Source organism: Odocoileus virginianus, chromosome 19, assembly GCF_023699985.2.
Source record: "Odocoileus virginianus isolate 20LAN1187 ecotype Illinois chromosome 19, Ovbor_1.2, whole genome shotgun sequence".
NCBI classification, from domain to species: Eukaryota; Metazoa; Chordata; class Mammalia; order Artiodactyla; family Cervidae; genus Odocoileus; species Odocoileus virginianus.
This window is the reverse complement of record NC_069692.1, coordinates 42,733,489-42,748,174: the sequence shown is the minus strand read 5'-3', so window position 1 is coordinate 42,748,174 and position 14,686 is coordinate 42,733,489. Positions and strand designations below refer to the sequence as shown.

Genomic DNA, 14,686 nt, shown 5'->3' with positions numbered 1-14,686 from the left:
CAGATGTGATCTGGTTTTAAAGCACATCCATGTTTCCTTCTCTGGCCTTCGGATTATTTGTGTCCACTTGGACAAACCCTCTTGCCTCCTTGGGCCTCAGCGTCCACGCAGTAACCCCTGGTTGCTGATGAGGATGTTCCTCGGGGCTCCCCTGACCTGCCTCCCATGGACCCCTTGGGCCTGTGGCCTCGTTCCCAGCCTCCTCAGGGCAGCCCCCTCCGGCCAATGTCTGCGCTTCTCAGATGCTCAGAAACAGTGTATCCTGCCGTCTTGTCAGCCTTCCTCACCGCACACGTCTTTCTCCTTATAATTGCGATGGGCTTCCCTTTGTTCAGAATGCGCCAGAAACGTTGTGAAGGTCACTGATCGGATGTCCTGGACAAGGACACATGGTAGGAGGAGCCTGGGGCCAGGCCAGCGAGGGGAACCAGGCTATTTGGCTTCAATCTGATCGGCTGTGAACACTTCGTCGGATGAATCAAGGTTAACCATCCTGCATAGAACACCATCGCCAGCCGAGGAAGGTCATGCCTCCATCTCATCTCTGATGCTGCCTTTTTATGAAGGCTTTTTATAGCCTGTTTTCTTGGGAGGAAGTTTTTTCTTAATTAAGAATTCTAATTTTAATGTGAGCTCTGACCTCTTTCTTTCCAGAATCATTCTAATGCTTTGATTGCATTTCACAGGTTGGAATTAAAATCCTTTATTGTCTACTATCTGTTTTCCTGCAAGGCTAGTTACCCATGGCAAACTGGCCCTTGATTGGGAACACAAATGTGTTTATCCTGCTAGACTATCAATAAAGGGCTTTGGGAAGCTTTATCGAGATGCGAAAAAGGACTCAGGCCATATGAAACCCTTGTTCCTCCAGGAGCATTTCTGTATAGGTGGGGTCTGTGGTTAAATGCTGTTTGGAAACATTTCTTCACAGTGAACTTGAGGGAGAAAGCCAAGGGAGCAGAATGTCTCCTTCAGAAGTTGGAGAATTCGGAGCGTGGCAGGGTCAGTTTTTCGGATGGGGACTGACTTGCTCTGAGAGCGCGGCTCTGGGTGTGAGCCTGTCATAGTTCAGGAGTCCCTGGCAGGGGACAGTCACCTCTGTGCCCCACCAGCAGGGCTGGGAAGCCCCACTCTGGCGCACGGGAGCTGCACACACACGTGTTCTGCCATCCCCTGGGAGCAGCCTGCAGCTCACCAGTGACAGAATGAGTGAACAGTGTGACAGTGTTTTTTAAAATAAAAAATAGAATGTCAGACCCCCAAAATTGCTACATGACACTGTTTCATTTAATACCATTTATGTAAGGTTTGAAGACAAGCAAAACAGTTTTCATCTATTGTGCACGGTTACAAGCCTGTAGTAATGTATAATCACAGGCAAAGAAACGATGGATTCCAGATTGGTTGGTTACCAAGGGGTCGAGGGGAAGTGAGATATGGGAGGGGTTCGCGAGGAACGGCTGTGGTTTCTTTGTTTTTTTCCTAAAGTGTTTGGTGGAAGTGAAGGTGTCAGTCGCTCAGTTGCATCCGACTCTTGGCCACCCCATGGCCTGCAGCCCACCAGGCTCCTCTGTCCATAGAATTTGCCCGGCAAGAATACAGAAGTGGGTTGCCATTTCCTTTTCCAAGGGATCTTCCCAACCCAGGGATCGAGCCTGGGTCTGGTTTCTTTAGTTTTCTCTTAAAGTTAATGGTGGGTATGTGCATTTTCAAATATTATTCATATTTTCGAATGGTTGAAGTAGTTTGTAATTTAAAAATTTTAAAATTTGTTTTAGAAAGGAGAGAATCGGTTCTAATGGTTTGTCCAGCAGTTTCAGTTTTGAGGAATTCCTAGCCAGACATCTCTGGGGCTAAGTGGCTCTACACTTTGCTGCTCTCCCGTCTCTTGCCCCATCAGATACACTGTGGCCACGTCACCATCCCTGACAGTCACACCAGTGGGGAAATAAGAGAAGATGTGAAAGCCCTCACCTTTCTACTTGCCTGTTGGATGAATAGGAGTGGAAATTATGCACTAAAGGAAATCTTCACATTTTGAACATATTTTGTTCGTAGCTCACAATGCCAATAGCCAAGGTTACCCGAGACAAACTTGAACTCTGAGTAAATCTAAGCATCGCTTGCCAAACTGCAGGCGGGGGAGGAACACTGCTGTGCAGACCTTGTTCTTGTGACATCTCGTTCTGAAATCAGTGTTTGCTTTGCATTAACAGCATGGCCGGACGCCCCTGCATCTTGCTGCCAATAAGGGCCATCTCTCTGTGGTCCAGATCTTGCTGAAGGCTGGCTGTGACCTCGACGTCCAGGATGATGTGAGTAGAAGCCATCATTCTGCCGGGGGATGGCTGTCAGCCGGGCTTGTTGCGTAGAGTCCCACAACGTGTAACTAGCTGTGAGGGGGGGCAGGGACAGCACTTTTTAGCTCCACCTTGGTGGGAAGAGCTTCCTCTTGAAGCCCTGCTCTGGGACTCATTCTCAGTAGCAAGTGTGGTTTGGTTTTCCCATCATAGTTCCTATCGAGTATTATTATTTCCTATCTAGTATTATTCAAGTGCAGGGCCTTGAAGGGTGTTTTGTCTGTTTCCTTGTCTCGGTATGAAGGAGCACACTACATATACACATGCACGCACACACACAGGTTTGGGCAAGTCTTCCTGGAAATGTGTCATTGATCAAATTTACCACTGGAGAAAAAGATGAAGCTTAAAAACTTAGATTTTTGTCTTTTCTTGCCTTGATTTCTCTTAATATACATTTAGTTTAAAGGGACCTATTTAAAGAAAAAACAGGACATTGATCTCATGTAATCTGAGAAAAAGGACACCTCCAGAAAGATTCACCCTGGTGCTCTGCCATGATTGAGAGTCACTCTCTGAGTTTCTTCAGTCAGATTATCTAGAAAGAGATTTCACTTGGCTCTTTTGGGTTCAGGAATCCATTCCCGAGTGAATCAGCTTTGGCTGGCAAGGAGTCTTGTAGTGCAGGGGGTAGCCTGTTGGGTTTTTGGGCAGGCTAGAATCTCTAAGAAGGGGATGTGAAAAAGATTATGTAAATTGCCCTCCAGTGGGCTATTAGGAAAATGTCCTAATGATAATCTGATTGGAAATTCTTTTTGGAAAGTTTCTAACTGTGATTTGTACAGTAGGACTCGAAGAGGTAAGAACTTCTGTGAGGGACACAGGCTCTTGGAGACTTTGTACTCATAAACCCCTTCAGATTCACCTCTAATCACTGTACTTACAGAGTGTTATCACAGTTCAGACCCTCTGTTGGGCTAGAGTGTGGGTCACCAAAGTGCTTCTAGCCTTCTTTGAGTTTCTGTGTAGTGTCCGAAAACTTGGCAAACACGCAAGTTGAGAAGGACAGCCTTCACAAAGCAATAACTAAACGTGTCGTGTCCAGGAGCAGAAGGCTGCCGGCGTCATTCAGAAATTTCTGGTTATATTTGAAACCTGTTGAGTCATCAAGGATGTTATTTTCAAAAGATGCTGATCTAGCTTTAAGCTGCTGTTGATTTCTACCCCGGGTCACAGTACACTTTTTTCTTTCCCAGCACTGTAGCCATCATAACATACCTGATTATATCTTATCCTTACATGACAGGAGCAAAAATACAGGGAGAGGGGAGAGATTCCGACCACAGGAAAGGCAGGGCTCTCAATCGTTGGTGCCAATATGTTGGGCAGCGTCCGCTCTTCTCTGCGTAATTAAAGCCCTTGATGCCTTGATGGCAAGGCTGCGGTAATACCAGGGTGCTCACCCATCGCGACCCAGCACTCCTCAGGTCCTGAGCTCCGGGTATCGCGTGTTCTCCTGCAGCAAGAGCCATGCAGACTTCCCAGAACTACTGCTGTTTCTATCAGGCGAGATAGGAAGTTAAACTCGTCAGGAGTCCTCACAGGGTAGCCAAAGGTGTATATGTCAGCAGAAGGAAGGCCAGCTCTCCCGTTAGAGGGGTATTCTTTATCTATTGAAATTATTAATATATTTTGCATCTTTCCCTTGCCGTAGACAGTGCATATATTGCTTCTCTCAGGTGGTTTGACGCAAAACAAAAGCACACACACAACAACAAAACAGCATAAAAACAGCTGGAAGTGGAGGGGCCTTGACTCTCACTAGTTCTGAAGTGATGCATTTGTCAGAATATGGTTCGTGTGTGTCTTCTATATATTTACTCTGCTTGTCGATTAGCCTTGAAACCCACGCAGGAATTCGAGGAAGAAAACTCCTAATGGATGGTCTTTAAAGAAGCTGGGGACGGGAGTCCCCTGGTGGTCCAGTGATTTCACTGCCATGGCCCAGGTTCACTCTCTGATCAGGGAACTAAGATCCTGCAAGCTGTGAGGCATGAGCAAAAAATAATTAAAAAAATGAATAAAGAAGCTGGGAGATTAAGTATTGGGGAAAAAAATTTCAGAAGTTACCTGTCTTGGGTGATGGGTAGCAAGAGAGAATGTGAATGTTATGAAGAATTTACTCCTAACTTTATGATCCACAGATACTGTGCTTTGTATCATGGTAAAGACTGAGAATTAGTTGAAGAATGACCTCCAGTGCCCTGGAGTGGGATTATTATGAATTTGAACCTGTGGAAACCAGTTCTTTAGAATATGCAACTCCAGGAGCAAGTTCCCTCTTGCTTCCTGCCAACCCTGCCAACGCTCATTGGAGCACTAACGCCATCTCTGATTGGTCGATGAGCAGTCACACAGCCCCGGCCTCAGAAATAGTCCAGGACCCCGTGGCCACGGGAAAAGGCACGAAGGAAGAGAAAAATCAGAAAACCCAGAGAAGACAGGCTAGGAAGAACCCCGGAAGATCAGAGAGAGAAAAAGAGGTCAGCAACTGTTTTGTGCGCCTCCCTGTCTTGAGCTCCCTTGCAGTAAGGCTGCCTGTGCCACCAGGAGGGGTTCCTCCTGAGGGGGCAGGGCCCCCCTTGCATGGCTGGGGTTTCTCCCATGAGCTGGCTTTGGAAATCTGCCTCCACTCTGCTCACTCGTTTCCACCGTGTAGGAGAGAACACGTATTTCAGAACCAAGTTTTAGACCGCAGGGGTTGCAAACCTTTTAAAATCGCTAAGTAAGAAACACCGATGTCCTAGAAAAATGGAGAGCTGGCAGTTCATGAATCTTGCAGTCACTCTGGAACATGATGTGCACGTTCCAGATCAACGTGCCAAACTACAAGTTTGCTGGGTCTTCAAGTTCCAGCTTCAGCATTTTTCTTCTGCCTCTTTGTAGTTAATCATTCAACAAATACTTCTCAGGTGCCATACTTGCCCAGGCACTGGGCTAAAGCACTCAGCTTGATGATGCCATAGACAGGCCAGCCCCATCCCCCAGAAGCACCTCATTGTTTTAAAGACCTGTTTAAGGTTAAGTGACTTCACAGGTTATAAACAGCACGGGGCAAGTGCAAAAAGCCTTGACAGTTTGAATTCTGCCCCAACTGTGGGTACATTTGTGCTAAGTCTCCTCAGTCATGTCCGACTCTTTGCGACCCTATGGACTGTAGCCCACCAGGCCCCTCTGTCCATGGGATTCTCCAAGTGAGAGTGCTGGAGTGGGTTGCCATTCCCTTCTCCAGGGGTCCTTCCCAACCCAGGGATTGAACCTGTCTTTCTTACGTCTCCTGCATTGGCAGATGGGTTCTTCACCACTAGTGCCGCCTGGGAGGCCCCTGTCTCAACTGTGCTACCCCGAATTAGCTGGTTATTCTAAGCTATGCTCTGAACTGCACTGGACCTTGGTTTTTTAATCAAAAAATGAGAGAATTAGATGCCACAGTGCTTGGAGTGTAGTAGAATCAGTAAATATTCACTGAATAGTTAGTGAGTAAATGCTGTTGAAGGTGCCAGACTTCTCCCAGCTTTTTTTTTTCTCCAAAATTTCAGAATTTCATGGTTGATCTTTAAATCAAAGAGAAATAAAGATTATGTCTAAGTTGCTGCTTAGGTCTGTTAATAAGTATGAGTAGAAACATGAAACAGTTTGAAACATGTATAGAAACAGTATGAAACATTTTGTTTCAGTATTTGAAAACTATACTTACTTCCTTTTAATTTATTTTTTAACTTTTTATTTTGTACTGGGGTATAGCCAATTAACAACTCCCTAACTATCCCTTCCTCCCGTCCTGCCCCCGCTGGCAACTACAAGTTCATTCTCTAGGTCTGTGAGTTTCTTTCTGTTCTGTAGAAAGTATACTTTTGAAATAATCCTTTTATTTCCAAAGAAGTTTTATAGGAGGAAGAGTTGATTCGCAGGTCATTGGCCGTGTTGCAGTAACGGGTCTCAGGCGTTCATCCATGTCATGTTCTGGGGAAGAGCGGGCCCGAGACAGCCCGAGGTGGCCCTTGGCTTGTGTATTCAGGTCTCTCAGCCCGCGATGCTCGCCTTGGTGACTTCGGGGTGGCTGGTTTTTATGTGCCAGAGAAACCCAGGGCCTCTGCACCTCGCGTGAGCAGAGCTCACAGTCCCTCTTGAGGGCCATGCAGGGTGGGAGTGGCTGGCTCTGGCCTTCACAGTCCTGTCCATCCGACACACACGGCAAGGAGCCTGGCTCTGACCGAGGAGTGTGAAGAGGAGGGGGGGCCGTGTCCTGGAGACGGGCAGGGCCGGGAGGAGGGACCGCCGGATGCATCTGTGCCAGGGGCATGGGGACCACGGGCTCCCACCACAGCCTCACCTGGCCATCAGGCCTCCCAGGTCCTGTCCATCCATCCGGAAATCTACTTTTAAGGGCCGAACTAGAATTGAGATTTAGCTTCCTACGTTGAGTTAGGATTTCACGAAGGAAAGTTATCCCCACAGAAGCAAGTACAGGAGGTTCACGCTAAAAGCAAGTAATAATCACTGTGGTGGTCTGGCTGCAAAGTTGCCTCAGCTCATGATTTAGCGGCAGCCCCTGAAGCACAGTGAAACATTCGATCTGGAGCCAGGCCACCAGCACAACCCATGCTTTATGCACAACAGAATGGCTCCGTTTGGTTACGTAAGAGGGTCTCTAATTGGGCCAAGGAGTGCAGGTTAGCATGCCCGCAGTGTGTGGGAATGGTTAAAGGCCTGTAACAGCTAGAAATCTGCCCAAATCGGTGTTTACTCTGAAGAAGGGGGCTGCAGCCTCACCTTTGTTGCTGAGAGCAGGGCACCTCCTTTCTCATCAGGTCAGTATCAATATATTACTCTTGAGGTCCATTTTGGGAAAACCCATCATGACGCTGATAGGGAAACAGGCAGTCCTGAAGATTCTTACAGAAGTTTTCAGAAATGGAGACTGGGGCCCTCCCGGCGGCTCAGTGGCAAAGCATCTACCTGCCTGTACAGGAGACACAGATTCGATCCGCGGCCCAGGAAGATCCCGCACGCCGTGGAGCAGCTGAGCCCGTGCGCCCCTGCCGTTCGCCTGCGCTCTGCGGCCTGGGAGCTGCAGCTACTGAAGCCTGCTCACCACAGCTAGAGAGCAGCCCTCACAGCAGCAGACTCAGCCCTGCCCCCAGATTAGTTAATCAAAAAAGAGAGACTGGGCGGTTTTTCATGGTTACCCGTTTGGGCCTTAAGTACACCTCATCTGGAAACACTTCCTGAGTTGTTTGAAGAGGATGTCTAATGGCTTCGCCCACCTCCTGTGACCACTGATCCAGGGGCCGTGTTCTTTTGATGACATGTCACATGCAAAGGGTCCTCTGAGTAAGCGGCCTTGGAAAGGTGAGTGAGAAGAAAAGCAAGGCTAAACCCACTCTGTAGTGGGACTCATAGCACAGGATGCCGAGGGGAGGGCTGGTGACAGAGGCACGGACAGTGGATGGAATCGTGGAAGTGATTACCTCTACCCTGACCCAACCAGGAAGAAATCTCTTAGATTCTACGGAATGAAGAGAAAAGCTTCTGAGACATGGGCAGTCCCATCCTGTTCCTGGGATATCAGTACAGCTTAGACATTTAATAAATAGCAGTTTTTTGATGCTAGAAATTATATATGTAAAAAATTGGAAAGAATTAAAAAGTTTAAAGAGGAAAATAAATAGTTCCTCTCATGAATTTTTAAAGGGAGTTTTTTAAGTTTTAAGAATGTGAATTTGGTTTTTAAGTAGGATTAAGTGCTTTTTATTTGTGATCAACTATACATCAAATTGACCATTTTAACCATTTTTAAGGGCACAGTTCTTTGGCATTAAGTACATTTGCATTGTTATGCAAACATCACCGCGGTCTCTCTCCAGAACGTTTTTTCGGATTAAGTGCTTTTAAAGTGCATTGTAATTTGTTACAGATCCCAGGGATGTAAGTAGAACCAGGATTTGATGAAGGCTGTTTATAGGTAGCAGGGCAGCCCTCTGTAAAAAGCCCCGGGAGCTCCGTGTTCTAGACGGTCTCTCCTCTCTCGGGCTGAGGAGCAGGAGTAGCCCGGAGCATGTCCTCTGCCCCTCCTAGGTTCCACCAGAAAATTGTTTATGCAAAACTCTTGCCACCCAGATCACAGACCCCAAGAAGGGAAGTGAGGGACTTTGCCTCCTTTCACAGAGGAAGAACCTGAAGTCCAGCGAGGTGACAGGTGTCCCCCAAGGCTTGCGCAGCGCACATCTCCTGACCCCCTTGCCCCACTCCCCTTCCATCCCACCAGGAATTTTCCACACCGTTCTCCCATTTCCCTGTTCAAGCTTACACCCCAGGCTGGACTTGATTTCCTGAGTGCCTGTCAGAGATAACTTGTGTTCTCGGAGGCTTCAGAACTATCTCTTGCTACAGACTTCACTGTCTTACCTTTAGGATGTTAGTCCTTCTCTCAACTGTGATTAGGGGGAGTCAACTTCCCTTTGGCACCCTGATAGAGAAAGAGGAGGCCAGCCATCCCGGGAATCTGATCACAGAGAAAAGGGTCAGATGCAAGCCCTAACAGTGAGGATGCTGTCATGGGATGTTGCAAGAGTCTTAGAGATGTGCAGTGACAGCTTGAGTCCCCGAGTCCATCCTCAGATGTCCTGACAGATCGCCTGCATTGTTTGCCCTAGGCCAGGGCCAGTCAGCCAAGGAGTCCACCCACCCTCGGGTCCTGAGTGCTGCTGAATGCCAGAGTAGGCATTCAGAGGACTCTGACCCTGGGGGATGAGAGAACTCAGCAGAGAGTAAAGATTCCAGGCATTGCCAGTCACCTTGCACAGCCCACGGTCTGACTTTCAGACGTGCTCATCGCAGTTGTGATAGTGCCGTCGCCATCCCCTGGGGTGGCGAGTAAGAGCCTGACCCTCATCCAGAGGTCAGCTCTGGGGCCCAGGGTTGCTCTGCGGTTGGCTCAAGGTTACCACTGAGTTTGTGAACATCGTCATTCTTCCCGGCATGCACCGTCTGTTAACTGGATCACGGAGCCCAGCTGACCCTTGGTGGCTGAGGATGATGTCCTTACTTCCTGAGCGGTGAAGCCGGGGAGCAAGTGGTGGGGGGGCTGGCGCGTGCTGACCGCCGTCCCTGCCTTCCCACCCCCTGCAGGGGGACCAGACCGCCTTGCACCGGGCTGCGGTGGTGGGGAACACCGAGGTCATCGCGGCGCTCATCCAGGAGGGCTGTGCCCTGGACCGACAGGACAAGGTGAGCAGGGCAGGGGTGCGCCAGCTCGAGGCCCACTCGGGATTTCCTGCTGCGCGAGACGCTGTCATTCCTGAGTGTTACCGCTCACGATTCAACTTGAGGAAATCAGCCCGGAGTCCCGCTGAAAGAGTAGCTGGTCTCCCAGCAAACTGAACGTTTAAAAAAGCCCTTCCCTCTTTTCTGCGGCAGCAGTGAACAACCACAGAAATATAAACGGGGAGAGAAAAGTCCGGAAGTAATGAGCTGTGCAGGCCTGGATGGGGGGTTCCACATCCGGAGAGTCTGAGTGGAAGCCCGCAGACTGTTTCCTTTAAAAAAAGATAAAAAATAAAACAGTGGCCTGAAACAGCTGGGAGGGCATTTCTGCCTCTTCTCTGCGCTTCCCTTTCCCTCACCCTACCTCCAGGTCCCACCGCACTCAATTCATTGCACTTGATGTTTCTTTTTTTAAGAGTAAGTTAAGCAAACACAAGATCTGTGGAATTGGTCGATTTTTATTTAAAAGTCACCTATGGAGGACACCTGTTTACCGTATTTAGAAATCACTGTCCCCAGTGCCTGCTTATTTGCTTGGGGCCCTGAGGCTTCTGGATTAAACTTCGAGAAATCAGATGTGGAGAAAGGAAAAGAGCTGTGGGACCCACTTGCCCGCCCGTGGGCCCCTGGAGCTTCTGAAGATGGACTTTCCATCTGCCTGATCTTTGCAGGGTTTTCTGTGGGGCCAGGAGTGGAGCCGGGCAGCCCCTGGGGCGGGTAGGTGGGCGGGGGAGGGACCCACGGCTCCCAACGCAGCTCTCTGTTCAGCGGGAGTGGTGTGTGGGGGCCTTTCTCACCACCCCAGTCCCCAGAGAGGCTTAAGCCCTAGTGCCTTAAGTCATCCACCGTGCATCAGAGAGCTGGAGCGCGTGTGGAGCGGTATGTGTTAGGTACCCTTCTGGGAGAACAGGGAAACTGGCCGCTCAGCTCACTCCCTGGGTTCTGTGGTTTAGGTGGGAAACCCAGCCAAGAGACGCCCCTGGGTGGGCCTTAAAGCAGCCTGCGCTGTGCTGACGGGGAGCAGGTGGATCAGGCTTGGGTGACGGGGCTCTCTCTCCTGTGTGCCCCCCAGGACGGGAACACGGCCCTGCACGAGGCGTCCTGGCACGGTTTCAGCCAGTCGGCCAAGCTGCTCGTTAAAGCTGGAGCCAACGTGCTTGCCAAGAACAAGGTGAGGTCCGGCAGGTGTGAGACCGCCTTGGGCACAGTGAGGACGGCCCAGTCCGCCTTCCTTGAGGGAGCCTCCTCCTGCTGAGCAGAACTAGGGTCTGGGGCCTTGGAACCTGGTGCAATCGAAAGCTTGGAGCTCTCGGAGCACTTCCGTGAGGGCAGCGGCTCTCCCTGCTTTCCCGTCAGTCCATGAGAATGTGGTCACGGGAGCCAGCCCTGTCCTGCGGGGGCAGAAAAGGACCACAGCATCTCCTCTGCCTTGCTGTCCTGTCACCCTCCTCTTCCCTCCCTGCCATATCCCCGGATCAGCCCCAAAGCCTCACAACAGACTGATCTGTCGCTCCTTCTCATCTGCTCCTCCTCTCCTCGGGAACTTTCCAGAAAGCTCCTCACCTGTCACTGTCTTGGGCCTCCCCAGAGCAGCCTCAGCCTCTCTGGGCGACTCTGGCGTGTGCTTCCTGGGCTTGCAGGGTGGGCCCGCCATCTCTTCCCTCGCCCCCTCCCTTAGGGGTACCCGATTTCTTTCCTGCCCACTGACCCTCAGGGTGGGGACCTGCCCGTCGGGCGGCCAGGTTTCTCCAGCTCCCAGGACCACACGCAGCTCCGGGCTGTGCTGACTGGTGAGATGTTTCATGGTGCCCTCACGGGCCGAGGGCTTCGGGGAAGCAGCCTGCATCTCCAGTAAAAGCCCAGCTCACTGCCTAGAGGACTGGTGGCCCTCCATTTCTTCCAGGTGGGCCATGGCCTGGCACAGGAGTTGGTAAGCTTATACCAACTCGAAGTAGGTGGTTCCCAGTTAACAGATGGGGAGGCCTCACCTGAGTCTTATGAGACATGTGATTCGTGCGGCGCAATTAGGGCTGTGAACTACCCCAGCTGGGTCCACTTCAGCACACTGCCACCTGCGCCCGGGAGGGCCCCCAAGCTGTGCGGGGAGCCACGAGCTTTCTCTCTGTGTAGGGCAGCACAAGGGAGGTGTCCCCCCGGGAGAGGGGCTTCATGCTCACCGGCCTCAGCCTCGAGGGGCCTCTAGGAGGTCCTCCTCTCGCTTTCTTTCCCCCACAAATTATAAGGTACGTAAAGTCTACAATATTACGATTTGATAGCTCCCAAGGGTTAATGAACACATTGATCACCCCCATTTATTTACCTTTTTGTGTATGTGTGGGAACGTTTAAGTTTGACAATTAGCAAATTTCAATTAAACAAGACAGTGTTAACAGCCTAGGCCCCATGTTACACATCAGATTCGAAGGCCTTGTTCCTCTTAGAGCTGGAAGTTTATGCCCTTTTACCACTTTCTGTGTCCCCCTCCACCCCCAGCTCCAGCTTCCGGCAGCCACTTCCTACTCTCTCTTTCTACAAGTCCATCTTTTTATTTCCCAGTCTCCACATAGAAGTGAGATGACAGAGTATTTGTCTTTCTGTCTAACTTATTTCACTTGGTGTATCACCCCCTTGGTTCATCCATATTGTTGCAAGTGACAGGATTTCTTTCTTTTTAAAGGTTGGATAATATTCCGTCGCATAAGAAAAGTCCTTACTCAGCCAAGGACAGAAGCCCCTGTCTAGAAATCGGTCCTCATTACTCAGGGTGGGAAAAATGCCTGCTAGATATATAGCAGGCCAGTTTTTGAAATTTCAGGTTTGACATTGCGGCCTTTTGTGTCTCCTTTCATTTTACACATTGGAGAGCCTTCCATGTTATTACACATATGATGAGTGCATTCCTTTTGATCACTGAGTAATGTTCCACTGTGAGCATATACCATAATCTATATTCTAGCCCATGTTTTTTCATTTTCTTCCTCCAAATGCTTTTCAGCATAATCGATATTTTCTTATTGACAAAGTAAATTTTTTTGTACAGCCATCAGATTTCTTTTCAACATATATTTAACATATATTTTTTTCAACATATATTTAAGTGACTCCCAGGAAGCCAACAGCTTTGGGAAAACCTTCTCTATGTGTACTGAGAATTCACTAAGCTGAGCCCTGAGCCCTGCCAGGGAATGGAGTGTTTAAAATGTGGGCAGACCCTTTGTTTTGGAGGACTAAGCTGGCAGTGCCTCTATCTGGCTGCACTTTAAACTCTCCCGGTAAGTTTTAAAAAAAAAGCAGGGAGAGAAGAGGGGAGAAAACCAAACCCACATGATGAGCAGGCCTGGGATGACCAGCTGTCCTGCTTTTGCCTGGAGTTAGGGAAGGGATGCGTCCCAGAATGCAGACCTTTCAGCACCTACACATGAACAGCCTGGCCCCACCCCCTGGGGCGGGGACATTGCGTTGCATCCGTGCACTGGTCTGTTGGAAGGGTCCCCCAGTTGAGTCCAACTTGCAGCCGAGGCTTGATAACCAACAAACTCACTCAACTCTCAGGCTCAGAACTTACCACGTTACTGGAGGAAACAAGGAAAGAAAGACCCTGCCCAGGTTGGTTAGAGCTAAGGTCATGAGAAGGGTGGTAAGTGGCCCTGCAGCACACAGCTTTCTTCTGTTTTTAAGAACCCATTCTTCTTTTCAAAGGTAAGGAATATAAACCATCCTTGAGTCTGGGCAGACAGTGCCGTGTGATCCAAAGAGGAGTGAACCGGGCCAGGGAAAAGCCATAAACAGGCTGACAGCTTTGAGCCCAGAACTGCAGGCCTGACCCAGCTTTTACGCTCAGCAGAACAAACACGGAGCTTATGTGTTTAATCTCCCAAATCCTCGCACTGAATCACGTTGCCTGCTTTTCTTGTCACTCTCCTAGGGGTTATCAGCAGCCTTGCAGGCCTCATTCCCTGGTTTCAGAAAGTTCTCTCCTTGTCAATGCAGTCTTTCTGCAAGACTGTAGTCTATGTGATCCTGACCTTTGTTTGCCATTTGACCTTGAAGGTAAACTCCCAAAAGCAAGAGGGTCTCTATCTCTATGGGAAGTGATAGATGCAGTTGTATTGCGTGTCCTGTGGGGGACCTTGCCCATAGTTTAGATTTTGATGTTTCAAGAAAAACCCAAGATTCGGAAGAGGCTTGCAAGTTAAATCTGTTACTGTAGCCCGCTAGAATCGGCCTGTTTTACCGCCGTTGTTAGGCCATCCACAGCTGTTCCATGTTCCTCTTACAACTAAGAGGAACAGCCTTGCGCATGTGCCCAGAGCTCTGCCGTGAAGAAGACGGTCTCCTCAGCCCTCCGAATCAACCCTCACTGTCCCAGCACATGGGGGTCATGCTCCACTTTACAGGTGAGGAACCCACGGTGGCGCTTATTAAGAGCATTCCCCAGTAGCTTGCAAGCAGTAAGCGGCAGAGCCAGGGTTTGGAACCGAGGTTTTATGACCCACGTGACTCCTCTGCTGGTTTGGATTCCCAGTTACATGTTCGCCTCTGAAGCACCCCGATTGGGTCCACCGAGCAGAAAGCGGAGAGCGCGGACAGTGACTCTCCTGTGAGTCTTGGCCCCCTGCAAGCGTGCCCGGCCTGCAGGGGGTGTTGCTAACATGTGCCCCCTCTGTTCGCCTCTCTCCCAGGCAGGGAACACGGCTCTGCACCTGGCCTGCCAGAACAGCCATGCCCAGAGCACCCGCGTCCTTCTGCTGGGCGGCTCCCGCGCCGACCTCAAAAATAATGTGGGTGAACAAAAGTAGCATCTCTTGCACTCTCTTCCATTGCCTCCAGTATGAAAGCATACTAGAATACTCACGTGTAGAAAATGAAAATTTGTTAATAAAAGGGGTTTAGGGACTATCAAGAAAGTATTCATTTGTTGCTAATTCCTAAAGGATCCTTTTGCAGCAGTCCCCAGTCTTTTTGGCTTAAGGGACGGGTTTCATGGAAGACAGTTTTTTCACGGATGGGGGCAGGGTTGGGGGATGGTTTGGGGATGATTCAAGTGCATTACGTTTATT

At 49.7% G+C, this 14,686-nt stretch overlaps 1 protein-coding gene across 9 annotated transcripts in view; it reads left to right on the top strand.

Annotated features, from left to right (window-relative positions):
• ANKRD6 (ankyrin repeat domain 6) overlaps positions 1 to 14,686 on the top strand; it is a 175,235-nt gene that overhangs the window by 136,474 nt on the left and 24,075 nt on the right. For 5 of the 9 annotated variants that reach the window (XM_070450118.1, XM_070450122.1, XM_070450123.1 and 2 more), the window contains exons 3-6: positions 2,217 to 2,315; positions 9,492 to 9,590; positions 10,699 to 10,797; positions 14,309 to 14,407. In XM_070450118.1, coding sequence (XP_070306219.1) covers positions 2,217 to 2,315; positions 9,492 to 9,590; positions 10,699 to 10,797; positions 14,309 to 14,407 — 396 coding nt within the window. Of the gene's footprint in view, positions 1 to 2,216; positions 2,316 to 4,545; positions 4,844 to 9,491; positions 9,591 to 10,698; positions 10,798 to 14,308; positions 14,408 to 14,686 lie in introns of those variants that run through there. The other 4 variants (XM_020877346.2, XM_020877315.2, XM_070450117.1 and 1 more) reach the window with 3 other exon arrangements.